This window comes from Copadichromis virginalis, linkage group LG18 (genome assembly GCF_057382275.1).
Source record: "Copadichromis virginalis isolate Kocher_CV1m ecotype Utaka linkage group LG18, C_Virginalis_male_GT1.1, whole genome shotgun sequence".
Taxonomy (NCBI): domain Eukaryota; kingdom Metazoa; phylum Chordata; class Actinopteri; order Cichliformes; family Cichlidae; genus Copadichromis; species Copadichromis virginalis.
Genome location: NC_140635.1, coordinates 21,131,780 through 21,154,704, shown reverse-complemented (window position 1 = coordinate 21,154,704; position 22,925 = coordinate 21,131,780). Strand labels below are relative to the sequence as shown.

The following is a 22,925-nucleotide window of genomic DNA, read 5'->3' as shown; positions in this document are numbered from 1 at the left end:
GATTCAGTCATAAAAATTTGCATTATTATCTGAATACTCTTACCAAAAAGCTAACATGTGCCTCATATTGAGTTCTGCAAAAATATTGTAGTTATTAAAAATATTGGAGTGAGACGTACCAAAGAGCAAACAAAGTCGCAGGAGTAACCGAGGATTTCATCTCTCAAGTCCACTTCACAGCTGCTTGCTGGCCTCAGTGCTGCCACCTGTGGATTAAAACAAAAGAATGAAACAGCAAAAACACCTGTTAGGCAAAGGGCACTTTGTATGAAAGTGAGAGATAAGGTAGAAGATACAGAACATGCAGTTATGACATTTAAAAAGTGGGAGCATGCAACTGATTAAGGATTTTTAAAAGACTAGTTCCACTATGCACAACAAGTATTTGCTACTCACCCAAATTCAGAGCCCAAAATGATTTTCATGAAGTTCATTTAGCTCTAGCCAAGTAGCTTAATCCCTAACTTGAGATTCCATCTTATCTCCTGTCCTCATGCCAGTAAAAAACCAAAGTGAGAAACGTCCGCTGCAGGGACCAGCGAGAGTGAGATGAGAAGAAGCGTTTTGACTGGGAATAAACACAACAGAAAATTCAGACCGCCTCTCTATTCAAGGTCAAGTTAAACAACTTCTCCGGGCTGTACTGTCTAAAGTCATAAAGTCAGATGGGGAAACCTTGATTGAGGACTGCCGTCACGTAACATCACCCAAAGCACTGCGGTAGATGAGTGAAATTTGAAAGCTGGTTACAGAGGAGAGCACTCAAGGAGACACCTATCCCCCCTGGAGTGCCTGTGGTTATTCCCAAACTACTGATGTAAATGCAGAAAGAAAAGCCATGGGAACTCCAACATTCATAACTCCAATAATCTTGTTGGCTGCAATGCTGGTGATGACTGATGGAAAAAAGGTAAGATCCTTCTTATTTCTCCTTATTAGTTTTATTGACTGTTTTAAATTAAGCTTTGCATGCACTGATAATCCATCACTGCACTGACTGTCTTTTTTTAAATATAAACACATGGGACATGGTCTCTTTTGTGGCTGACTCTGGATTAAAAAAATTGTGTTGCTTTCCTTCATGTCACCCTGCATGGACTGGGCTTGTTGTTGAGCTGTACTGACTTATTAATCGACATTGCTCGAGAGAAAACCACATAACAACTCAATTCTGTATCTAAATACAGTGTTTTTCTTTTCCTCTAAAAAAATATAGGTTCAAGAATGACATTGAATATTTTTCTCAAAGCTGTAGATCAGTAACTTCTTAAATAGTAATGCCGTATAGGACTCTCTTTTTCTCTTTTTGGTAACTCTGTGAGGACCTTAATGACTGTTTACTGGAAAAAAGCATCCTGAAACCATTTTTTAAACATCTTCCAAAGAAATGTGATGCTTCACTAAACCTTTTTCACTGCTGACAAGCAAATATGTGTGCAGCTTTCTAATTAAAGGCCACCGTGTTCAATAGAGACTCAGGAGGGTATTAACACAGCAGAGTGTCAAGTTTATATAGTGGATTGTCATTTATGCTTAGAAATATCTACTCATATCTGCTTAGAGTTTTATAATCAATGTCATGTTGGTAGAGGTTTGATCTTTAGTAGTCTGTGGAGACTCTGTGTGCCTCCCAGAGTGTTCTGGCATTCACACGGTCGTACCTTCTCTTATTGTTTTGTGGTAGGATAAACGTATCTATGTCTGTTTTAGTCTACGTGCCTTTTGTTTAGATGAACTGCTGGACTTCCAGACCAGCAGGTTTAGGGAAGTCACGCACACACACACATACTTACACAACGCACAGGCAAGGTACTCTTTGTGTGTATGTAGACGTCATATGTTAATGAACCTATGTAACCTCAATAAAAGAGCAGTGTTACGGGGGAGCGGACAAGAGCAACTGGGGTCAAGCGAAGGAACGGCGTTTGTCCACTTCTCTCCCCTGCGAGAAACATCAAGAACTTTGCCTACTCGTGTCTTGCTTTGCTGTGTAGTTAAATTGTCTTGAACGTTCCAGCGAATAGGTTTAAGCTACAAACCCATCACAGAGATGTTATTAAGGCAAATTGCTTTAAAAGTGGTAATCCTCCACAAATTTGCCCCAAGTACAAGGAATATCCCTCACTATACTAGCAAAAAAAAGTATGATTAAAAACTGCCTTGAGGACCTGTAGCCTGCAAAATCAAAACAAAAATCAACAAAAAAGGAAAAAGATTTTACACCAAAGCTACGGTGAAAAAACTGAGAAATCACCTATTTATGCTTTTTTTTTTAAATGCAGTATATGCAGGATTGTGCAAAATGAAAATACTTTACAGTCAGTAGGACAACTGACTTTGAGGAAGCAGCATTACATTACAAATATTTGACAATTTGTCAAAAACACAATTGTTTTTATTCTATTTTGCTTTTTTTATTTTGTGCATTAGAAATTAAAAAATGTAAACTTTCTTCTAGTGTGTGTGCAACGGAAGATCAAGGTGCCGCTGTGATGGAGTGAAAGGCAGCAGGGTAAGTGTCTAATTCACTGTCTGTGTCAAAGACTCAGTTCATCCTCCTGCAGTTTACAGCTACTTATTTCTTCTTTTCACAAAACTTTCATTCTTTTTTTTTTTCTCAAAGCAAGATTTGTACTTCCCGTGACTACGGTGTACACCCCACTAATTAAATAATTTTTCAAAGTAACAAATAATTTAATTATGAAACACATCTTAGAATATATGCAAATAGACACATTCGTCATAGAAATATAAAATTCTCTAGTCATTCATTACCCCCTAAATGTAATGATGAAGTTAATTGTTTTCATTTTTACTGTTATGTAGACTGTACAGTTTTATCAATAAACAAAAGAAAATGGATGTATGGCTAAATATATCCTTTACGAAGGATATGGATAAATATTTCAGTGTGTTTACACACTAGGTTTGTTGCAGTTATAAATATAGCAATTTCTCTCATTTTAACCACATACAGCTGATAAATGTACCAATACCAGTTATAGTTGGCAATATTTTCATAAGCATTCACAAAACAGCAGCTATGTATTTACTTATAAAGTGACAATACCAATGAAGCTGCTGTTTGTTTACTGGTTGCCACCTTATGTCCTTTCTTTCTGTGTCCTATTACTTTTCATTCATACATTTACACACACAGGGAGACAAAGGATTTCCAGCAAATCCAGGTTCCCCTGGGCCACCAGGACGTCCTGGACCAGATGGTCCCACTGGCCCGATGGGACTAAAGGTAAAACTTAAACTCTCATTAAGTTTTCTCATATTAACACAGTTTGTAGTGTCAATCTAAATTAGATCTTATATTATTATACGTGATATATAATTCAAAATTTCTTATATGCCTACACATTTTTAATTGAACTTGTTAAATGAAAGGAAAAATCAACATGAAATGGTGTAGTATAACCTCGGGTAGGTTCCTCCGGGAAATTCAGTAAATAAATAACGAAGTAACCAAGGACACCACATGATTTAACAGCCTGAAGAAAGAAGAAATCATTTTCAGTGTGACTTCATCAGTTGCTCACATTGCTTTGAAGGAATTTTGGCCCACTCACCAACTAACATGTTGCTTTAGCTCACTGAGGTTTGCACATAGAAATGTTCTCTGAGCACTGTGCAGTGGGATTCGGGGGTAAATTCAGTTGGAGCACTGTGTTAATATGCACTTAAATGCTCCAGACCAGCAAACTGCAGAATCGCTGCTTTTTAGAGGTGCTTTTTGTTCATTTAATTTTTAATTTTTAATTTAAGTTAATTTGATTTAGCAGCACTTGTGTACTTACCCTGATAAATACTATGGAGTCAGTAAGGGTGTGCTTGTACTTCATAGTCGAATGAAACTTTTCTTTTTTTACATGACTGTATGTGTTGCTATACCATGCCATAGGGATTAATTAAAAGTTTGCCTACTATGACAGGGAAACACTGGGCATGATGGACCAGCAGGACCAAAAGGCGATCCGGTAAAAAAAAAAAAAGTCTGTTTGTCTTTCAGTCAGTAACACCTACATGTATGTTAAAAATGAAAGCTATTTTTGCTTCTGTCATTACAGGGACTCGAAGGCAAAGAGGGGTTTGCTGGGAGTCATGGCTTACCAGTGAGTTGTCTTGTTGTGTATACAAGTCTAATGTATGAATCACAGACATGCATATTCCTGCAGATCCTCATACATGGCTGTTGTGTTTTATATAGGGTGTCCCAGGCTTACAGGGGCCTCCGGGCCCACCGGGAGCCCCAGGCTGCAATGGAACAGATGTATGAAAATATTGCATATTAGCTGTGGACCTATAATGCTTTGAACTTTTTTCAGGGTTAGGATTGGGGCTTCTAATTTGAAAGAGCACATTTTTAAATGTATTATAGGTTAAAGAGTTTGTAATTTCACTGCATGTTCTCAACGCATTACTTTCCAAAAGGGGGAAGACGGACCTCCCAGTATACATGGGACCTCTGGTCTTGATGGACTGCCAGTAAGAACAAAACAAAACTTTTTTTTTATTCTGTGTTGCTACACTTCTCAGTGACTCTGGTATCATATTTCATTGCATCATCATTTAAAATTACCCAAATGAACAATTGATAAATAAATGTTTGAATATTTGTTTTTCATCCACAGGGTCCACCGGGTCAGCCTGGACCTAAGGTAATGATAAGCTGCTTCATGGCCTTGTGCTAAATTCTTTTTGTACCAGTGAAAGATGTGTCTGCAGAATTGCTCAGCAATGGCTGTCATTCAAGAAGCTTAGCTAGTTAAAGTTATCCTTACCAATGTAAATATTATAATTAGAAAGCTAATTGTTTGGGCAAGAACTACTGGGAACTGTTCATGTTTATTTGAATGCACAAGAATGCTAGAAAATGTGATTCTAGTGTTTAAAAGAACTGACCCTCTAAAAGCTTCAGAAAATACAATGTATGTATATGTGTACCCCTATATGTGTTCCTGTGTTGTGATATTCAACATTTACCAGTCTTCAAATCACATTTCCTTTGATGGTGGCTGAGCAAAAAGCATGCATCCATGCCATCAGGGGAAAAAGGGGGATTCTCAAAGCTCTGACACAAATTCTGAGTTGAGGGATTTCAGAGGAAGCACTGACTTTTAACCAGTTCGAAATATGTGCGGTTATGTCTGGGTTAGGGTACACAACACATTACCAAGGTTGATAAAAACCTTTTAAAAGTGACAGTCAAAGTCTACAGATGCCAGTTACTAACAAGATTTATTAACTGCAACTATAAAGTATTATTACATTTTTGAAGCGTCATTTTCATAGGGTGAATCTTGGATACAAGGCAGTTCACAACCAGGGCCCCGTGGACCACCTGGGAGGGATGGACAGCCGGTAACATTTTAGACTGCTCTCTTAATAAATAAATCCTGTCAGTCAGACACACATATATTTATTTTTGAACAGTTATGTTTATTTTATATTGAAAGCAAAGTTTCCTTGAATTTTAGGGAGATCCAGGTTTACCTGGATACAAAGGACAACCTGGTGAACCTGGACCAAGGGGATCTGTTGTAAGCAAAGCTTTTTCTGAGATTTTTGTGGATGACATGTTTTTGTGTGATGTTTAACCTTAAGTGTGTAAGTTCTTTATGAACAGGGCTTTCCTGGACGTCGAGGGCCTCCAGGACCAAAGGTAATGCTGTTAGAATTAAATTTGCGTATGTGTGTACAGGTTTGAAAGCTTGTATTGTGATAATGAGTCCGTCAAAAAAGTAAAACCACAGCTGCTGTGAGTCTTGAGTTATTCACACCCTAAAACTATTCACGTGAACTGCCTGATAAAAGCAAATATGAATAAAATTTTCTGGTTTATGAAAAACAAAACTTTTATTTTAGGGTCAGGAAGGTATTAGTGGTGCCCCAGGACCTCAAGGACCTAAGGTAGTTTCTTTTTCACTATTATTGTGGCAGCATTGTATCATAATTCATGCCGACAGTTGTGTATATTATGTCTTGTTTTTTTCAGTGAGGGTAATTTTAATTTTTATGTTGTAGGGGAGACAAGGCCCACCAGGTCCACCTGGACCAAAAGGTCGGATCACGGAGCTTGTCTCAGGGGGTCTCGTGTTAGAGGTACAGGAACAATTTCATGTAATACTCTTCGACAAAATCATCATTGCCTTTCTAGTTTTGGAACATGACCCAAGGATTTCTCACGTCACACTGTTCACTCTTCGGTGACTGGGCTGCATATTTTCCTACTTTTGCAGTGGCTGATTGAACAGTAACCTGCACTAACCTGCTAATTTCAATCGACAGAACAAAAAAAACAACATTTGTTTACTAATGGGAAGAGATGAAAGAAGGCAAAGAAAAAAAATTACTTAAAAATAATCTTGAAGGGCATATGTTTCCAATGTGTGAATAGTGACACTATGAGAAAAAATCACAGGCGCATTACCAGAACTGTTTTGCCCAAAGCATTTCAAAGCAACTGGGTAAGTAGTCAAAACATGCTGCCGTGTTTGGGACCAAAGAGATGAGATTTCCAATTCCTTTCTAAAATGATTAACTAGCAAACTTACAAAAAGGATGAGGCAAAATTAAAAGCAAATGAAGCATAGTAAATACAGATATAATATTTATAAATACAATTTAAAAATACAATTCTAAACATTTGGTCCCTGAACTGCTCTTTCCACATCCTGCCACTCTAATACAGAAATATTGTCATTGAAATTATCAGAACATAACTTCAGTTGTTTTTATTTTTTCATTCTTATTTAGGGGTTAAAAGGAAACAAGGGAGATATAGGAGAAAAGGGCTGCAAAGGTTCAACGGTAAGTACAGAATTAAAATTCAAGACGACTGAATACATTCACTAATTTTAAAGAAACTTTCTGATTCTTGTCCTTATTTTAATCTGTTTCCAGGGAGAACCTGGTTATGGACAATATAGTAAAGGCGCAAAAGGAGGCAGAGGATTACCAGGTCCAGAGGTAAGACACAGCATCCCATTACCACTCAGTTTTTCCATTTGACTGTGTACAAACATATGGCATTTGGTTAATCAATTTATTGTGCCTGATATTCCACAATTCTCACACATCCCCCTATTTTTTCATTCCTTCCCTTTGCACCAAAGGGTTACCCGCACCAGTATGAATAGCACGAAAAAGAGGATGAGCAGCAGAGGGCAGTGATGCAACATCAAACTCAATGCGATTTGCCATTTAAGACGAGAGAAAAGACTGTCATTGGTTATCTACATTATAGTAATCACTTCATCAAAATTATTTTTGCTAAGACAGCAGCAACCAACAACAAACATAATTATGTTGCATAGTTTTATTATTAGCCCATTGAAGCTCTCTGTTTAGGCCATCCCAGTTCAGGGACAACAGCAGCGTCTCTAAATCAAAGAAACTGATCATTCTACATATTTTTAGTGTGTCTTCAGACTGAGGGGGGCACAGCATTGCTTAAAAGGGTCCTCAAAAAGCTCCAACCCTGATATGGTCACATTCTCATTTCATATATATTAGAAGTCACTGCTTCAAAGACCACATATGTGTCTTTGAATAAGAATTTTTAATTTGAATTGAATTTCTGTTTGAAATTTTTTTATTTTTATATATTTATTTGAAGGCCTATTTTACCTATTTTTATTTTAGAATAGAATAGCTCTTTATTATCATTGTACAATGAAATTATGGGTGCTCCACGGCAACTGTGCAGGGTGAAAAATATATAAATAGTAAAGACTTCAGGAATAAATAGCAAACAAAAGACAGTCGAGAGGAATATATACAAAACAAGAGAAAGGCACACATTGGAGGGCAAAGTGCTTGGAAGCAGTGCAAAAGGATTTGTTCTGAGTATAGAGTCCATATGTGAGTGGCCTGAGTGATGCGGGTTACTCAGGCCATGATTGGTGAGGTGGGTAGGAAGGGATGGGGTGTGGGGGGATAGTGTTTGTTAAAAGTCTGAAAGCCCTACAGAAAGAAGCTGTTAGTGAGTCTGGAGGTGTGGGACCTGATTAACCTGAGGCGCCAATCACAGGTCAGCAGGTCAAACAAGTTGTGGGCGGGGTGCAAGGGGTCGCCCTCCAGAGGTGGCAGAGGGCAAACGATTTTTTGAGGAACATGAAGATTTACATGAAGATCACAAACATTTGGCATTTTACAGTCTAAAAACTGTATTTTTAAGACCTAAGTAAAAAATCTATGAGAAGATAAATAAAAACATGTACTTCATCCTGAAAAACTCAACCTTATATGAATCTTCATGCTTATGCTTATTTGTCCTTACAGGGTAAGCCAGGCAAGGATGGTGATCCTGGACCACATGGATTTGTGGTACTGTTTTGTTATGCTTAAAAACAGTACGATAGATAGATAGATAGATAGATAGATAGATAGATAGATAGATAGATAGATAGATAGATAGATAGATAGATAGATAGATAGATAGATAGATATTGAATATATATATTGAATACAACAATACAACTGTTGAATACAACATATTTCTGTTTAGGGAAGACCTGGCCCCAGAGGGGATCCAGGATATCCAGGAGTGCCAGGAGTGCCGGTCAGTTGTCCTTTCTTCTTACTAATTATTCAGATTCTTTAAATTCTTTAAAATGTGCATTTATACATTAAAGTACTAAATCAAATCAGTAAAGGTGGTATAGTACCAAAGAAAAATCTCTTGAAGGGCTAATAATATTTTGCATGACACTTTGTTTGTATCCTCTAAATAGGGTGAAAAGGGAAATAGGGGTCTGCCTGGCCCAAGTGGAGATGTGAGTTTATGACAGTTTTCTACTTTACAGTCCTTATATGGTCAGAAAAATGCTACATTAGTCTTTGTTATGGATACAGAATGAATTTCTGTGGATTTTATTTGAATCCATCACTTCCTGTTGTTCTAAAACGTCCAATACAATTTTGTTTACAGACATATGTGACTGAGCCAATCAAAGGATACAAGGGAGATCCTGGTCATCAGGGCCCACCTGGACTTCCTGGGCCTCGGGGTGCATAATACTCTATAGTATACAAACTAATGAAGAAGATATACAACAGAATAGCAAATCCTAAAGTCAAAGCCTGCACCAGTCATGAGCCGATGAAAAAAAACCTTGCTTTATTGTAGCTGACTTGCCCATACAATAATAACACATGTGGCTATTCTTTTCTCAGGTATTGTGGGCTTTCCTGGACCACGAGGACCTCCAGGTGTGAAGAAAGAATTTGAAAGAGAATAACATCCTTTGTACCTTCATCCACATGTTAAGCTTATTTTGTAAAGCTTGCTCATGGCCTCTCACTTTACCCTGCACAGGATTAGGTATTGATGTGCCTGGCCTACGTGGTCCCAATGGCCTTCCAGGCCTAAAAGGTGATTCTGGGGAGCCTGGGGCTGATTATATCGGACCTCCGGGTCCAGATGGAGAGCCTGGTGACCAAGGACCTCCTGGAGATCAGGGCCCACCTGGAATCCCTGAAGACAGAAGTATGCAAAAATGTTCTCCCCTAAATCCTCCAAATACTATAACTTCAAATGCTAACAATAAACCTACTGCAAGATGTCATGTCACAATCGGTTGGGGGTGAGTGGATGAAGACAGGACAAAGACATGCTGTGGAAGAGACAAAACAACAACTAATTAAATGTTCAATATCTATCATGCTTAACAAAACAAATAAATAAACAAATAACTTTGAAAGTTTAGCTTTTTATTTATAGAATTGTAGCATGTATGTTGTGGACCACTGATAGTCATTGAACAGAGTGGATATGGATTTTTAAACTCTTAGATATAGGCTAAATGACTATAGTGAAGGATATTAATGACATACTACTGCAATAATTATACAGATATTTAGAGGAAATGTTTTGAAAGTGTAATTAGGACACTAAGTTTGTTGTCGTTTGTAGCTAACAGAGTTACCAAGGGTCTGCCAGGAATTAAAGGAGTGAATGGATTGCCTGGACTCATGGGATACGATGGGGTGTTTGGAATGAAAGGTTGGATTGTTTTTAAAGCCTTCTTTTTTAATTTTTTAAACCATTGTAGTTAGTATTTATTATTTATTTCAAACTTGTTATGACTTATTTTTACTAGCAGACTACTGTGTTGTGTGCAGTTGTCATCAAGGCCTTTGAATCTCATATATAAAATAATATTGTGCAATAATTGAGATTTTAAAAAATGTTTGTTTCTTTGTACAGGACAAAAGGGGGATCCCTGTTATGAGTGTACTGGATCAGGATTCCCAGGACCTCCAGGTCCCCAGGGTGAAACTGGCCCGCCTGGTAACAAGCACTGCATAACAGATGAATTTTATTCTATCTGAGTTGCGCATTCAAATGCACTTTTACTGGTAGTGATGGAAAGCAAATAAGATTTAAAACTAGAATGTGCACTATTTCTGCCGCTCAGGCTTCAATCAGCCTCGAGGTGATAAAGGTGATCCTGGTTTCCCAGGACCTAAAGGCTTACCAGGAAGACCTGTAAGAAAACATGTCTTGAAATTTTTGCTTTGTTGTAAGTTTGTTTTTCTTTACCTATGTAAACACTTAATATTAATTCTTTTCCAAAGGGTCCAATTGGTGAAGCAGGTTTTCCAGGTCGAAAAGGAGAGAAGGGAGAGTCGTATTCCTTTGGTGCTCCTGGGCCAAAGGGAGAAAAAGGGGACCAGGGACAGCTTGGGAGGCCTGGGGATCCGGGTTTACCTGGACTTCCAGGATTGCCAGGTCGCAAAGGCAATCCAGGGCTTCCAGGGGATCCGGTGAGAAATTGCTGACAAATCTGAGTTTTACATGACATTTTTTGCACTCTGCAATTCCACATCTCAGGTGTCACATTTGATGCTTCAGAGGTTTTAACATGTACAGGAGCAAAACAAATTTTTTTTTTAGTCATAGCTAGAACAAGTATTCTGCCACTCTATAGTATTTCTTCTCTGGTGAAACGGGAGACCGTGGAGTCCAAGGCCCACCAGGCCCTTTAGGCAGACCAGGACCAGACGGCTACTCTGGGCCAGTGGGTTATGGACCTGCTGGGCCTCCAGGAATGAAAGGAGATAATGGGGTATCTGGCTTTCCAGGGCAGCCAGGAATTCCAGGTTATATTATATACTGATTAATGTAAAATTTAATAAAAACTTAAATATAGTAAAATACTAACATACATCTCTCCTTTATTGCAGGAGAAAAGGGGGAACCTGGAGTCATATACAGTAAAGGACTTCCTGGCCCACCTGGATTGAAGGGTTGGCCAGGTTCACCTGGAAGCCCAGGTAAGTACTGCATATGGATATGCTGTATGGATGCATAACTCAATAGGTGGATGAATAATTGGATGGATGGAAAACAATGGCAGAAGAAAAACATATTTTATATCACCAAAACAAATGTCAGGTCATCCAGGGGCTCCAGGTCATCTAGGACCACCAGGTATACCAGGCCAGAAAGGAGAACGTGGCCCGTTGTCATTTCCTGGAATGCCAGGGAAACAAGGACAGAAAGGTAGGTTCTGTGAATTTATGCAGAAAACATTTGCATATTTGCAAACACATAAAATATTTCCTAGATATGAGATTACTTTGATTGTCTCAAAAGGAAATGAGGACTAGTCACATAGATGATTTATGTGTTTACTGATAAGTATGTATTTTTCAGGTGACAAGGGCCAACCAGGTGTCCCAGGCCCTCCAGGTAGAGGTTCCCCAGGTCAGCCAGGCCAAGAAGGCCCTCCTGGTCCTCCAGGACCAAAGGTTAGAAACAAAGTTGATACAACATACATCTTCATATAGCAAACACTCTATTGCACTTTACTGGTCTTTACAGGAAGGCATAAAAGCAAAAAATAAATAAATAAAAATTATTTTTTACATTATTGTCTAGGTATTTGATTTTAAAAACTGGCCAATCAAATGATTGCTTCCTTCATGTTATGTCAGTTCTTTGTGAAGGGAGATCAGGGAATGACAAAGAAATGAGAAAATGCAGCATTCTTTTTTTCATAATCAAAGGCTTGGAACATTACCAAACACTACCAAACATTATACCTTGCAATATAATTCTGGAAGCAGATTAAGTAGTGAATGCTAACATATACATTATGTCCTCTATTTTTCTAATAACAGGGTGATAGCAACCTTGGACACTCTGGGCCTCCAGGCTTCCCAGGGCTTCCAGGTGAAGATGGAGATCCCGGGCCTGCAGGTGATCCTGGGAATCCTGGCTTACCTGGATATCCAGGGCTAACTGGCAGTCCTGGTTTTCCAGGAGAAAAGGGTACTGATGACTAAACTGACTATTGACTAAAATCAAAACTGTACTCTTCATAAGCACATAATAAAGCACAAACTTGCAACAATATTGATCTGTTTGCTACATTGATTGTGTTATTGATTTGTGCAGGAGTAAAGGGTTCTGAAGGGCTTCCAGGGCTACCTGGTAGCAAAGAATCATGTAAAGGCTTGCCTGGGCCAAGTGGAGAACCAGGACCAAGTGGTTCTGAAGGACCTCAAGGTTAGTCTGTGCTAGACTTGTGTGGTGTATTTGGTGTTAGCCCTGAAAGAACATTACAGACAGATAAAAAAACAGGTAAAAGCTTAGTAATACCAATCTGGATATAAAATTAGTGCAGTTATGGCGTTAACGTCATTTTAACGAGATTAACGCTGACAGCACTAATATTTTTATATATTAAATTTCCTTTGCTCCTCACCTTTATACACACACACACACACACACACACACACACACACACACACACACACACACACACACACACACACACACACATATATAAAACAAAACAAAAAACACCCATATATATATATATATATATATATATATATATATATATATATATATATATATATATATATATATATATATATATTATTTATTTATTTATTTTTTTTTTTTCTTTTTAGGACTTAATGGCTTTCCTGGTGAGAAGGGAAATCAAGGTTTGCCTGGGTTTGGTCTTCCTGGCCCTGCTGGTGAACCTGGGTTCCCTGGGCCATCAAGACCAGGTTCACAAGGACATCATGGACAAAAAGGAATCAAAGGACAAAATGGCCTACCTGGTCAACCAGGTACAGTATTCCTTATCTGATAGACCATTCATATTTAAATTCATCAATATGGAATAGTTAAAAAATCTGGGTTTTTCATGTATGTGAGTACTTAATGTGATGTTGAAAATACCTAAATTACTTTATGAGTTTTTACAATGTATTGATTTTTATCAAAATATTCAACTTCACTTTTGTTAGGACCCAGAGGAGACCCTGGACCAGATGGATTGCCATCAGGATATGGACCAGATGGGTTGCCTGGAATTGTAGGTCCACCTGGTCAAAGAGGTAAACACAAATGCAACACAAACACACGTGCGCGTGCACACAAACACAATGCATATAATATACACAAACATGTCAGATCTGAAACAGTATAATAGTTTTTGCCTCTGTGACAGTAATTTATGAAAAACTGATTTATATAAAACTGATGAAGTTAGAGCTACCTTGGCTATTTGCAGGTGACTCTGGCCCAGATGGGCCTAGAGGTCCTCCAGGCCCCCCAGGTATGAATGGAGACCAAGGTCCCAAAGGTGCCCCAGGAGCTCCATCACCACAAAATTATACTGCGAACTCAGGGGACCCTGGTCCACCAGGTACACTTTCCAGTAAAGTCTTGTTCAAAAATGTCCTTTTACAGTCTTTAATGTTTCTGAGATTTTTTATTTATTAATTTATAAATTTTTTTTTTTTTTTTTTTACAAATGATCCACATTATATTAGGACAGGGCATTGAGTAGGACATGGTAATAATATTTTAACACTAACTGTATTGCACAAGGTAACCCTGGTCTGGCTGGTCCAAGTGGAGATCCTGGCAGGAATGGATCAAAAGGGTGGAGAGGAAAAGTGGGAGCACCAGGGGATCCTGGACCAAGAGGTCTGAAATAAGCTAAACATTCACAGTGACTAGTTATTATTTCCGTTTGTAAATCTGCCAAACTGTATTTATGCTGTGTGCCTGTATGTCCCCAGGCTCACCAGGTGATCCAGGGTTGGATGGATTATTAACATCACCAGGGTTTAAAGGACATCCCGGAGCTCCAGGAGATGCAGGGCTGAGGGGGCCTCCAGGTAAGTACTGCATTTTACTTCAAGCTGAAGTTAAATAAAGAAAAATTAAGAATATTTTGGTTATCATGCTCATGAATGCTCAGTGATCACTGTGCAGAATAATTTATTGTATTGTGTTTTCAGAACTCCATTGTATTGTTATTGTACGATTTCTACTACTGAAAAAAATAAAACCTTAAACTTAAAAATTTAACATGTACAAAACTTCATGTTTTAAAATCCTTTTAATAAAAAAAGATTAATAAATGACCTTTTCAGTGTGCAGTTTTTATGTAGTGAGAAAACTACAAGCATCTTCCAAGTTGCATGCCCGTTACAATAATAATAATAATGATAATAATATTGTTACATCTTTTTTGCACACACTCTTTTCTACTCTGTAATATCCTTGTCAATGTTCTTGATATTTATTTATAATCACCTCTTTTAACTCTTGATATTTATAATTGAGTGATTTGTATATACTAGTGCTATTTCTTAAATTTGTAAAATCTGTAACATATTTTATTGTTTAATTAGTCTGTTACTGTTACTGTCTTGGAGCAGCTGTAACCCACATAATTTCCGGCGAGAACAGCGGACTCCCGGCACATTGTTTTTTAAACCCCCCGCTACTCAGGTTAAACATGATATATAAGTCACTTAGGTAACTTAAAAAATTGTATTGTTTGGCTGTTTCAGTGTTTTATTTGTTCCTGAGTAAATCGGTTTGGCTGAGATTAAAGACATTAGATTAGATTAGATTAGATAAAACTTTTCCTCTGGGGTTTTCACCCAGCTGAATAAACGTCAAACAGAAAACTGATTAAACACAAGTGTGAGATGGTCGAGAATTTACTCCAGTGTACTGTTATATTTTAGATAGCAAGGAGCAGACGGCTGAGTTTATCAAACTCCACCGAGACAGCGGTGACGCAAATCTGAAGGCTAGACCGTCCCATTTCACAGCTGCTCACTTCCAGCCTTCTCAGTTTTCGAAGGACCCGGCCCACGTAGATCGCAAAGGCCAGGTCCTCCGAAAAATGCAGCCTAGGTTTTGAGATACAGCTTTTGAATTGGTACTTGTTCTCTGACTGATGACTTATCACGAGTCCACAAGAACCCGGGTATGCACAAGTACTCGTATTGAGACAGGCAACTGTTAGCATCTGGTCACAGCAGACATCACTTAGCAAATAAATTAACAATTATTTCTCAATAAAAACATGTAAGCTTAAAAAAAAAAACTTTTTTAATATTTTAACAAATTAAAAATGTTTTAACATATTTTAATAAAAAAACAAAACAAAAAATGTATAAGCTTTAATATGTACTAATAGTACATTAATAGTAATAGTAATTAATAGTAATTAAGAAGTACGGAAACACATCTGCGGATAATGAATACAGAAAATCCGTTCACATCTATACAGAACAATGCATTGTATTTTTACTGATTTTTTTTTTTTTTTTACAGTTTAGGGCCCCCTTCAGATTGTGAATCGAATGTTGACACTAACAATAAGAACTGAATCATTGTGCTTTAGAATATTACTGCATGCACCTTAAACTATTGTGAATTAGAACCTTGAGCTCTAAGAGACATCTCAATAATAGTATAACATTTGATTTGAATTATTTGTTAACGTCATTATTATAAATATGATGGTAGTATAGTTATTAGAAAGTGTTACTAGTGATTTAATTCTGCCAGGGCCAAAGGGAATAAAAGGAGATCGAGGAATACTGGGAAAACCAGGGCGAGATGGTGATCAGGGTAAAACTGGTTTCAAAGGAGCTACTGGGGAACCAAAGTACAATGGATATGGGCCACCTGGACCAGCAGGCCAAAAGGTAGAATTTAAATGTCACTGATGCAGTAGAGAAGATTCCAGTAAATAAATACAAATGTGTATATTATTTGAAACAAATGTGTTCATCAATAGGTTCTTTATCCCTCTTTCATTATTTCCTTCGTGTCCTCAGGGTGAACCGGGATTGACTAATACTAATTTGATGAAGGGTCAAAAAGGACAACCTGGAATTGCAGGAACAGAGGGTTTACCAGGAATTTTTGGACTCAAGGGAGACCCAGGACCTACTGGACTAAATGGTTTGTACAACTGATAAAATATTAGACAGCTTTAACACTCTACCTCTCTACCCAACTCTCTCTGTTCACTCCTTCTGTCTCAGGTCCCTCAGGGTCTCAAGGGCCAGAAGGGTCAGATGGCCCTCCAGGTAGCAAAGGGCAACGCGGACCTAATGGACCACAAGGCAAAGTCCTTTTAATTGCAACTATATGAAGAAACTTTTTTCACCACATATTTTTGAAGTGCAACCCATTGTCTCATTCCAGGATCAATTCGAAATGATCAAATAGTACTTTCGCTTTTTATTTATACTTTAAGTTTAATCGAGTGTACTTTTTAAAACGTGTTTGCCTCAGGTAATGTGGGTCCAACAGGAAATAGAGGACTTCCAGGTCCGAAAGGCAGCCAGGGCTTGGATGGGATTCCTGGCCCACCCGGGCAGAAAGGAGAGACTAGTAAGCCAAATACTGCATAAAAAATGTTTGTATGGTTCTTTGAGGTCATGTATAATCCTATGTAATTATGTATTTATGTATGTTTTTTTCTTTTGTCTAAAATTAAAAAGGCCTGTAGAATAGCTATCTCTTTCATAGCTAATGGTACCCCTGAATGGCGCAGGCAAATTCATCTGTTCTTATATCGCTCTTCTGCAGTCTTGATAGAAGGGAGTCCTGGGAAGCGTGGTGACCCTGGTCAGCCAGGTGAGTCACATACCAGTCACATTACCCTCTAAAGGAGCTGGGGAGTGGGGGTTATGCAGGAGGGCGAGGGTCCAGTGTTTCGTTTTGGGATTTGTTTGGTTTTTTTCTTTTCTTTTCTTTCTTATTTTAGATAATCTTGGAAAAACACTGAATACATTCAACCACACCCAGAGACCTGATGTACTTACAGTATAATCCGCATGCTGGAAGTTAAATAATGAGCGATACATATAGCAACAAACAAAGCACTCATCAGTTGATGTATTTATATGTAATATCAAACAATAAAATATACTAAAGGCCTGTTCCATTACATTAAATTATGCATCACTACTAAAATAATTCCTTACTGATTTAGACTAATTGTTCTTTCCACTCTGTAGGTCCTCCTGGAAATCCTGGCCTCCCTGGGTTGTCTGTTACAGGGATTCATGGACTAACAGGAGACAAAGGAATTCCAGGTCCACAAGGCATCCTTGGCCCAAGAGGGTCACCTGGAAGAGAAGGCGCATGTCTTCCTGGGTATAGAGGAGACCCTGGCGAACCTGGATATCCTGGGAGGAAAGGTTAGAATCTACTCGATAAGTTGTAGGTCCAGATGATGATTTCAGTTTGTGTAATTTGGTCACTGTATGGAAGTTCTTGCATGCCTATTTCACTAGGCCACTCATCCTCAATTACTTTTATCTCCATAATCAGTGCCTTTCTAATCTCAATGTAGGCTACCCTGGCCCACCTGGTCCTCCAGGTACAGCAGTGCCTGGGTTAAAAGGAGACAGAGGGGACCCAGGTCTTCCAGGAAGCCAGGGTAATCTAGGGGAACCAGGAGATCCAGGCCCACAAGGACCACCTGTACGTTTTTACAGTAATTTACCTCTGACAAATGCCTAGAGAAAGTAGACATGAGTTTTTGATTAAAATGGAGAGTTCATAGCAAAAGATGTATTTTACAGTTGAGGTAATCTTTCATCAAGCCTTTCTGTAGCATTCTTCACACTGTACTAAAACTAATGTTTTGTATAGAATGGCAGGTCTTCAAACTCTAACTGCAATAATTAGAGTCTGATCTTTCTATTTCCATTTGCCCCCTCAGGGTGCAATAGGCAGACCTGGAGGCCCAGGGGTAAGAGGTGACCCAGGTCTTCCAGGATTCCCAGGACCTGCTGGTAATCTATGTTGAAGAGTAACAAAGTCTTCAGCAAGTTTCTCACAATACATTTGAAACGCACATCATCATCATGCTGGAATCCATGCAGCAATACAAAGAGATAATCCCATTAATTTTTTTTCTTTAGGTAAAATTGGAGAGCCTGGGTACATCCCTGGCCCTCCTGGTCAGCCAGGGGTCCAAGGTATTCCTGGACCACCAGGTGAGTCAATACTTGATAAGCTAAGCATTACATATATCTGGGGAATAGCTTTCTAATTGCTCCTTCTGTGTACCTAAAGGGCGTAAAGGTGAGGCAACATTTAGAAAAGTAATACATGAACCAGGAGCTCAAGGCTCTCCTGGTGCCCGTGGCACATGCGGACCTCCAGGAAGAACTGGTCCACCAGGACCTCCAGGCCCACCAGGTTAATACTTTTAGAGTTAATCCTTGTTGCATGTATTACCTTTCCCTGTGTAATATGTGATATTCGAATTATAAATTTTGCTATTGAACACTTCTTTTCCAGGCCAGCATGGTATCAAAGGAATGCAGGGTTTCAGCCCACCTGGTCTGCCTGGATTTACAGGCTACAAAGGAGATAAAGGAAGAGCAGGGCTGCCAGGTGTGTTTAAGACTACGTCCACACGTATACGGGTATTTCTGAAAACACAGCTTTTTCTATGCGTTTTGACCTTTCATCCACACATAAACAGTGTTTTGGATCACTATGGTGGAGATTTTTGAAAACTCCAGTTTTTGCGTATACATGTGGACAAGGAAAATTGAGATTTAGTCGTGCAACATCAAAGGTGTGCGCCTTTTTTGACGTCACGCTGTGCGCCATGTTATTGTTTACATGAGATGAATCTCTACAATGGCAGATATAGACAAAATACTGTTGCTGTTAATCTTACTATCTGCAGTTATTATCCGACCATTTAGAAAGACTGCTTTTATGCGCCATTCATCTTTATTTACTCTTTTCCTCCCAGGCTTCTAGACTTCTGATTGGCCAAGACTTCTATGCAGTTAGGATTATATTGCCACCTGTTGCTCTGGCACGTGCTTGACAGCATTTGACTTTGTTTTTTGCGTTTACATATGGATAGGATTTTTTTTTTAAACAAAAATGGAAAATCTCCATTTACAAAAATACGTGTGTACATGTGGCAAAATGTTTGGGTTAAAATGTGTTTTTGTGTATATTCCAATTACACATTAGAATATAAAAAAACACTTGAAAATGTCATTTTCCAAGTATTTCAGTAGAATGTGAAGTGTTAAATGTGTTCAAATGATTGGAATTGCCTTTCAAATAGCTGGACACATCACACCTGAAAAACAATAAAAGTTCAGGTATTGGCAGCGCTCCTGCTTCACAGTTGTGCATTACATTGCGTGAATAAGAAAAAAGAAAAAATAAGGAAAAAATAATAATGCCCTCTGAATGAAGTTATCTGCCAGTGCACATTAAAACAGGTCCTCAGTGCATTAGTGGCAGGTAGTAGTGACTATAGAACATCCCCCAACAGATTCCAAAAATATCCTTGAACAAAACTGCCCACGTGATATTATTTCATTGCATATTATGTTCTTCAATCTGCAGGTCCCAATGGCAGACCTGGAACTCCAGGTCATAAGGGTCCTGCAGGTTTGCCCGGCAGAACCGGTCCAAGTTATGCTGACAGTTTCCTGATAGTCAGGCACAGTCAGAGCATCCACCCCCCTGAATGTCCTCATGGCACTAGCTTCATCTACAGTGGTTACTCTTTCCTCTTTATCAATGGATATAAAAGAGCTCATGGGCAGGACCTTGGTAAGAGCATGGAAAACACCACACCCAGAAGTTGTATGTGCATATATAAGATGCATCTTTGCATCATTAAAAAATAAATAAAATCTGCATATTTACCAGTGTTTTAAACTGTCTCTCAGGCACCACGGGGAGCTGTCTGCCTCGTTTCTCTACAATGCCTTTTCTGTTCTGTGACACTGAAAATGCCTGCCGCTATGCTTCTCGTAATGACTATTCATACTGGTTGTCCACTGAAACTCCCATGCCTATGAACATGGTTTCCATATCAGGAGAAATGCTGAAATCCTACATTAGCAGGTGGGATAAGATTGTGTATTTAGTGTGATTACCATTAACTAAAATTGCCACCTATATCTACCCTCTAACCTTATGTGGAATAAAATAATATGGATACCTGTTTAGGTGCTCAGTGTGTGAAACCACCTCCAATGTCATAGCCATCCACAGTCAGAGGACTCTCATACCAGAATGTCCTAGAGGTTGGGAATCACTGTGGACTGGGTACTCTTTCATCATGGTAAAGAAATCAGTGTTTTGTTCATTTTTACTATTTTTAAAATTTGAATTCAGAGATCTTGTTTCTCTAAGTGATTCTGTTCTTGCTGTCTGTTACAGCAAACAGGTGCTGGAGCAGAGGGATCCTCGCAGCCCCTGATTTCTCCTGGCTCATGTCTGGAAAATTTCCGCCAAGTGCCCTTTATAGAGTGTCACGGCAGGGGGACGTGTAACTACTATCCTGATTCCTATAGCTACTGGCTGGCCTCCCTCGACCCCAACAACATGTTCGGGTGAACTGTTCACTTCTCTGTTTAAGGAGACATAGTTCTGTAGTTTTCAGTTAAATATTCAAGGAATCGTTCATCTTTCATTACTCTTTTGTCCAATGCTGTTTAGAGGCTTCCCAACTCAGAACAGTGCTGTCTTGTGATTTGGCAACTTGTATCAAATTTAATTTGTTAAGTTATCTGTAATTATTATTGTCTCTGTATGTTGTTCTCCTACAGTAAACCCATACCTCAGACAGTGAAGGGACCTTTCCTAGAAAGCATCATCAGCCGCTGCCGAGTCTGCAGAAAACCAGGGCATCAAGGGTGAAGGGTCAAGGTGAAGAGATAAATAGTCTGTTTCTCACTTCATTATGTTCATATTGGGCTTATAAGCAGAGGCTAAACTAAGATTTGTCTGGTGGAGGGCCCTATGATTTGTCAAAGAATTACTTTGCAGTAAGTTGTATAATCATTTGTATTTTTAATGCTCATAGTCTGTGATCACCCAAGCCTGAAATCTGAGGTTTACTGAGCTGTCATTGTTGTTTCCCAACCTGTAGATAATATAAATCTGGTATAATAGGTGAAGCATCCTCAGCTTCAATTAAATATACCCTTGATATAACTTATAAGTGACCCTGGACACCACAGCCTGCTGTGCACCAGCCTAACATAGTCCTTTAATGTCAACCGTACCACGGTACTGCAGATTAACCAGTTTAGTCTGCAGTACACTACAATAAACTGCCTAGGACTGTCATAGAACACACACATGTAAAAGAGTACATGACATGTTTAAATTAAATTGGTTTTTGCTACGTCCATTTCTGTGTGAAGTTATTACGTTAAGGCTTTTTTTGTCCTGGAAAATACACCAACTTTACATTCAGCTAGCAAACAGATTCAGATTTACACTGCAAAGAAACGGTTTGTTTGTTTTCCTGCTATTTGTTGAGCTGTTTGAAAAATTGACTCTGATTGGCTGTAATCTCCTGATTTAAAAAAAACACGTGACAAAGTGCCCAAACCAAAACTTAGCCGGCGGGACAAGGAAAAAACAATATGTTCAGGATGTTGTGGCTTGTTGAAAATGTGGTATTACTTACAGTTGTAAAAACATAGTAAAACCTGCTCAAGTCATTTGAATATGCAGTATTTTTAATGACAACAGATATTTTTTTCCCATAGAGATATACAAATGTTATATCTCTATATCACTTTCTTGTGTGCATGTGTGTGTGTGAAATATTTCAGATCATTTCTGAAGATCCTGTCAGTAAATAAATAACTGCAAACAAACAAAGTCACAATAACCAGCTATAGTATGTATGCTGTAAATCTGGAGTTTTCAATTTGTTTATTCATACACACAAATATGGAGTTATTTGAACAGTAACTCCTCAAAGCAATTCTTTGAATACCAACACGTTGAATGGTGCATGGAGAGATTAAGCATTATGACTCACATCCATTTATAAATATACTGTTGGGAGGCAGAAGAGAAATCAAACTGGTGTCTTCAGAAAAAGATATAAGTGAAATCAGACATTTAGATCTTGAACTGAAGTATCGAAGTATTGTCAAATATTTTTTGCTATTCTCAATATTTAAAATTGCAACTTGAATGAGCTAATATTAGGATAAAATACAAATGAAATAAGAAGTAGTTGACAGTTATAAGAGAGGCCTCGTGCAAAATCGTACTAAATGTGTTAATAACATCTTTCTTCTCTGAGCTATTCACTGAAAATTATCACTACAGCGATGTCCCCAAAGGAGCAGTCATTCAAGCTCACTCACGCATATCTATCACCATAATTAAAAGTTCCAAAATCTGGATACGAAACAGATCAGTGATTCCCCTAAATGCTACTGTATTCAAAATCCTGTGGTTTTTCTGGCACACATATATTCCAAGATATTGATTGCTGAGAGTCATAAATAAATATGGTGGTTGCATAAGAAACCCAGCCAGCACAAGTAAGAGACAAAGAAGAGCTGTGACCTTTTATGTAAAGCAAATATTTGATTAAAACAAAACAAAACAAATATGTTACATATTTGTGGATATTTTGGAACCAAATCTGAGCTTAAAGGTTTCAAAACATCTGAAACTCCTAATATATTATGCAGAACTCCTTGAATGCCACCTTGAATTATACAAATCTTCTGGTACAGACAGTTGTCAGTGAGGATAGAAACGCTTGTGCTGCTCTGTAGCCTTCTTAACAGGATTATTCTGCTTCTGACAGTGCACT

At 38.4% G+C, this 22,925-nt stretch overlaps 1 protein-coding gene across 1 annotated transcript; it reads left to right on the top strand.

Annotated features, from left to right (window-relative positions):
* The first annotated feature begins 511 nt into the window (after positions 1-511).
* Positions 512-21,656, top strand: LOC146687767 (uncharacterized). The gene is made up of 52 exons (XM_085439963.1): positions 512-910; positions 2,459-2,512; positions 3,161-3,250; positions 3,942-3,986; positions 4,077-4,121; positions 4,217-4,279; positions 4,441-4,494; positions 4,641-4,667; positions 5,302-5,370; positions 5,487-5,549; positions 5,636-5,671; positions 5,875-5,919; positions 6,034-6,111; positions 6,766-6,819; positions 6,913-6,978; positions 8,293-8,337; positions 8,519-8,572; positions 8,745-8,786; positions 8,942-9,020; positions 9,187-9,222; positions 9,329-9,499; positions 9,926-10,015; positions 10,220-10,303; positions 10,431-10,501; positions 10,591-10,779; positions 10,944-11,115; positions 11,200-11,289; positions 11,411-11,518; positions 11,672-11,766; positions 12,139-12,289; positions 12,416-12,526; positions 12,937-13,101; positions 13,282-13,371; positions 13,548-13,682; positions 13,868-13,966; positions 14,062-14,160; positions 15,854-15,993; positions 16,126-16,252; positions 16,336-16,416; positions 16,589-16,687; positions 16,886-16,933; positions 17,317-17,499; positions 17,655-17,785; positions 18,027-18,099; positions 18,229-18,303; positions 18,383-18,508; positions 18,611-18,706; positions 19,691-19,900; positions 20,020-20,197; positions 20,303-20,417; positions 20,516-20,688; positions 20,905-21,656. Exons 1-52 carry the CDS (start codon positions 839-841, stop codon positions 20,993-20,995), a joined length of 4,983 nt encoding a protein of 1,660 aa, XP_085296089.1. The 5' UTR covers positions 512-838; the 3' UTR covers positions 20,996-21,656.
* The last annotated feature ends 1,269 nt before the right edge of the window (positions 21,657-22,925 follow it).

Excerpts from the sequence above, each read along its gene's own strand:
- LOC146687767 (XM_085439963.1), top strand. The coding sequence starts at position 839 with ATGGGAACTCCAACATTCATAACTCCAATAATCTTGTTGGCTGCAATG. Across the intron at positions 9,223-9,328 it reads TGGACCACGAGGACCTCCAG|GATTAGGTATTGATGTGCCT; the intron begins GTGTGAAGAAAG and ends TACCCTGCACAG. Across the intron at positions 10,502-10,590 it reads AAGGCTTACCAGGAAGACCT|GGTCCAATTGGTGAAGCAGG; the intron begins GTAAGAAAACAT and ends TCTTTTCCAAAG.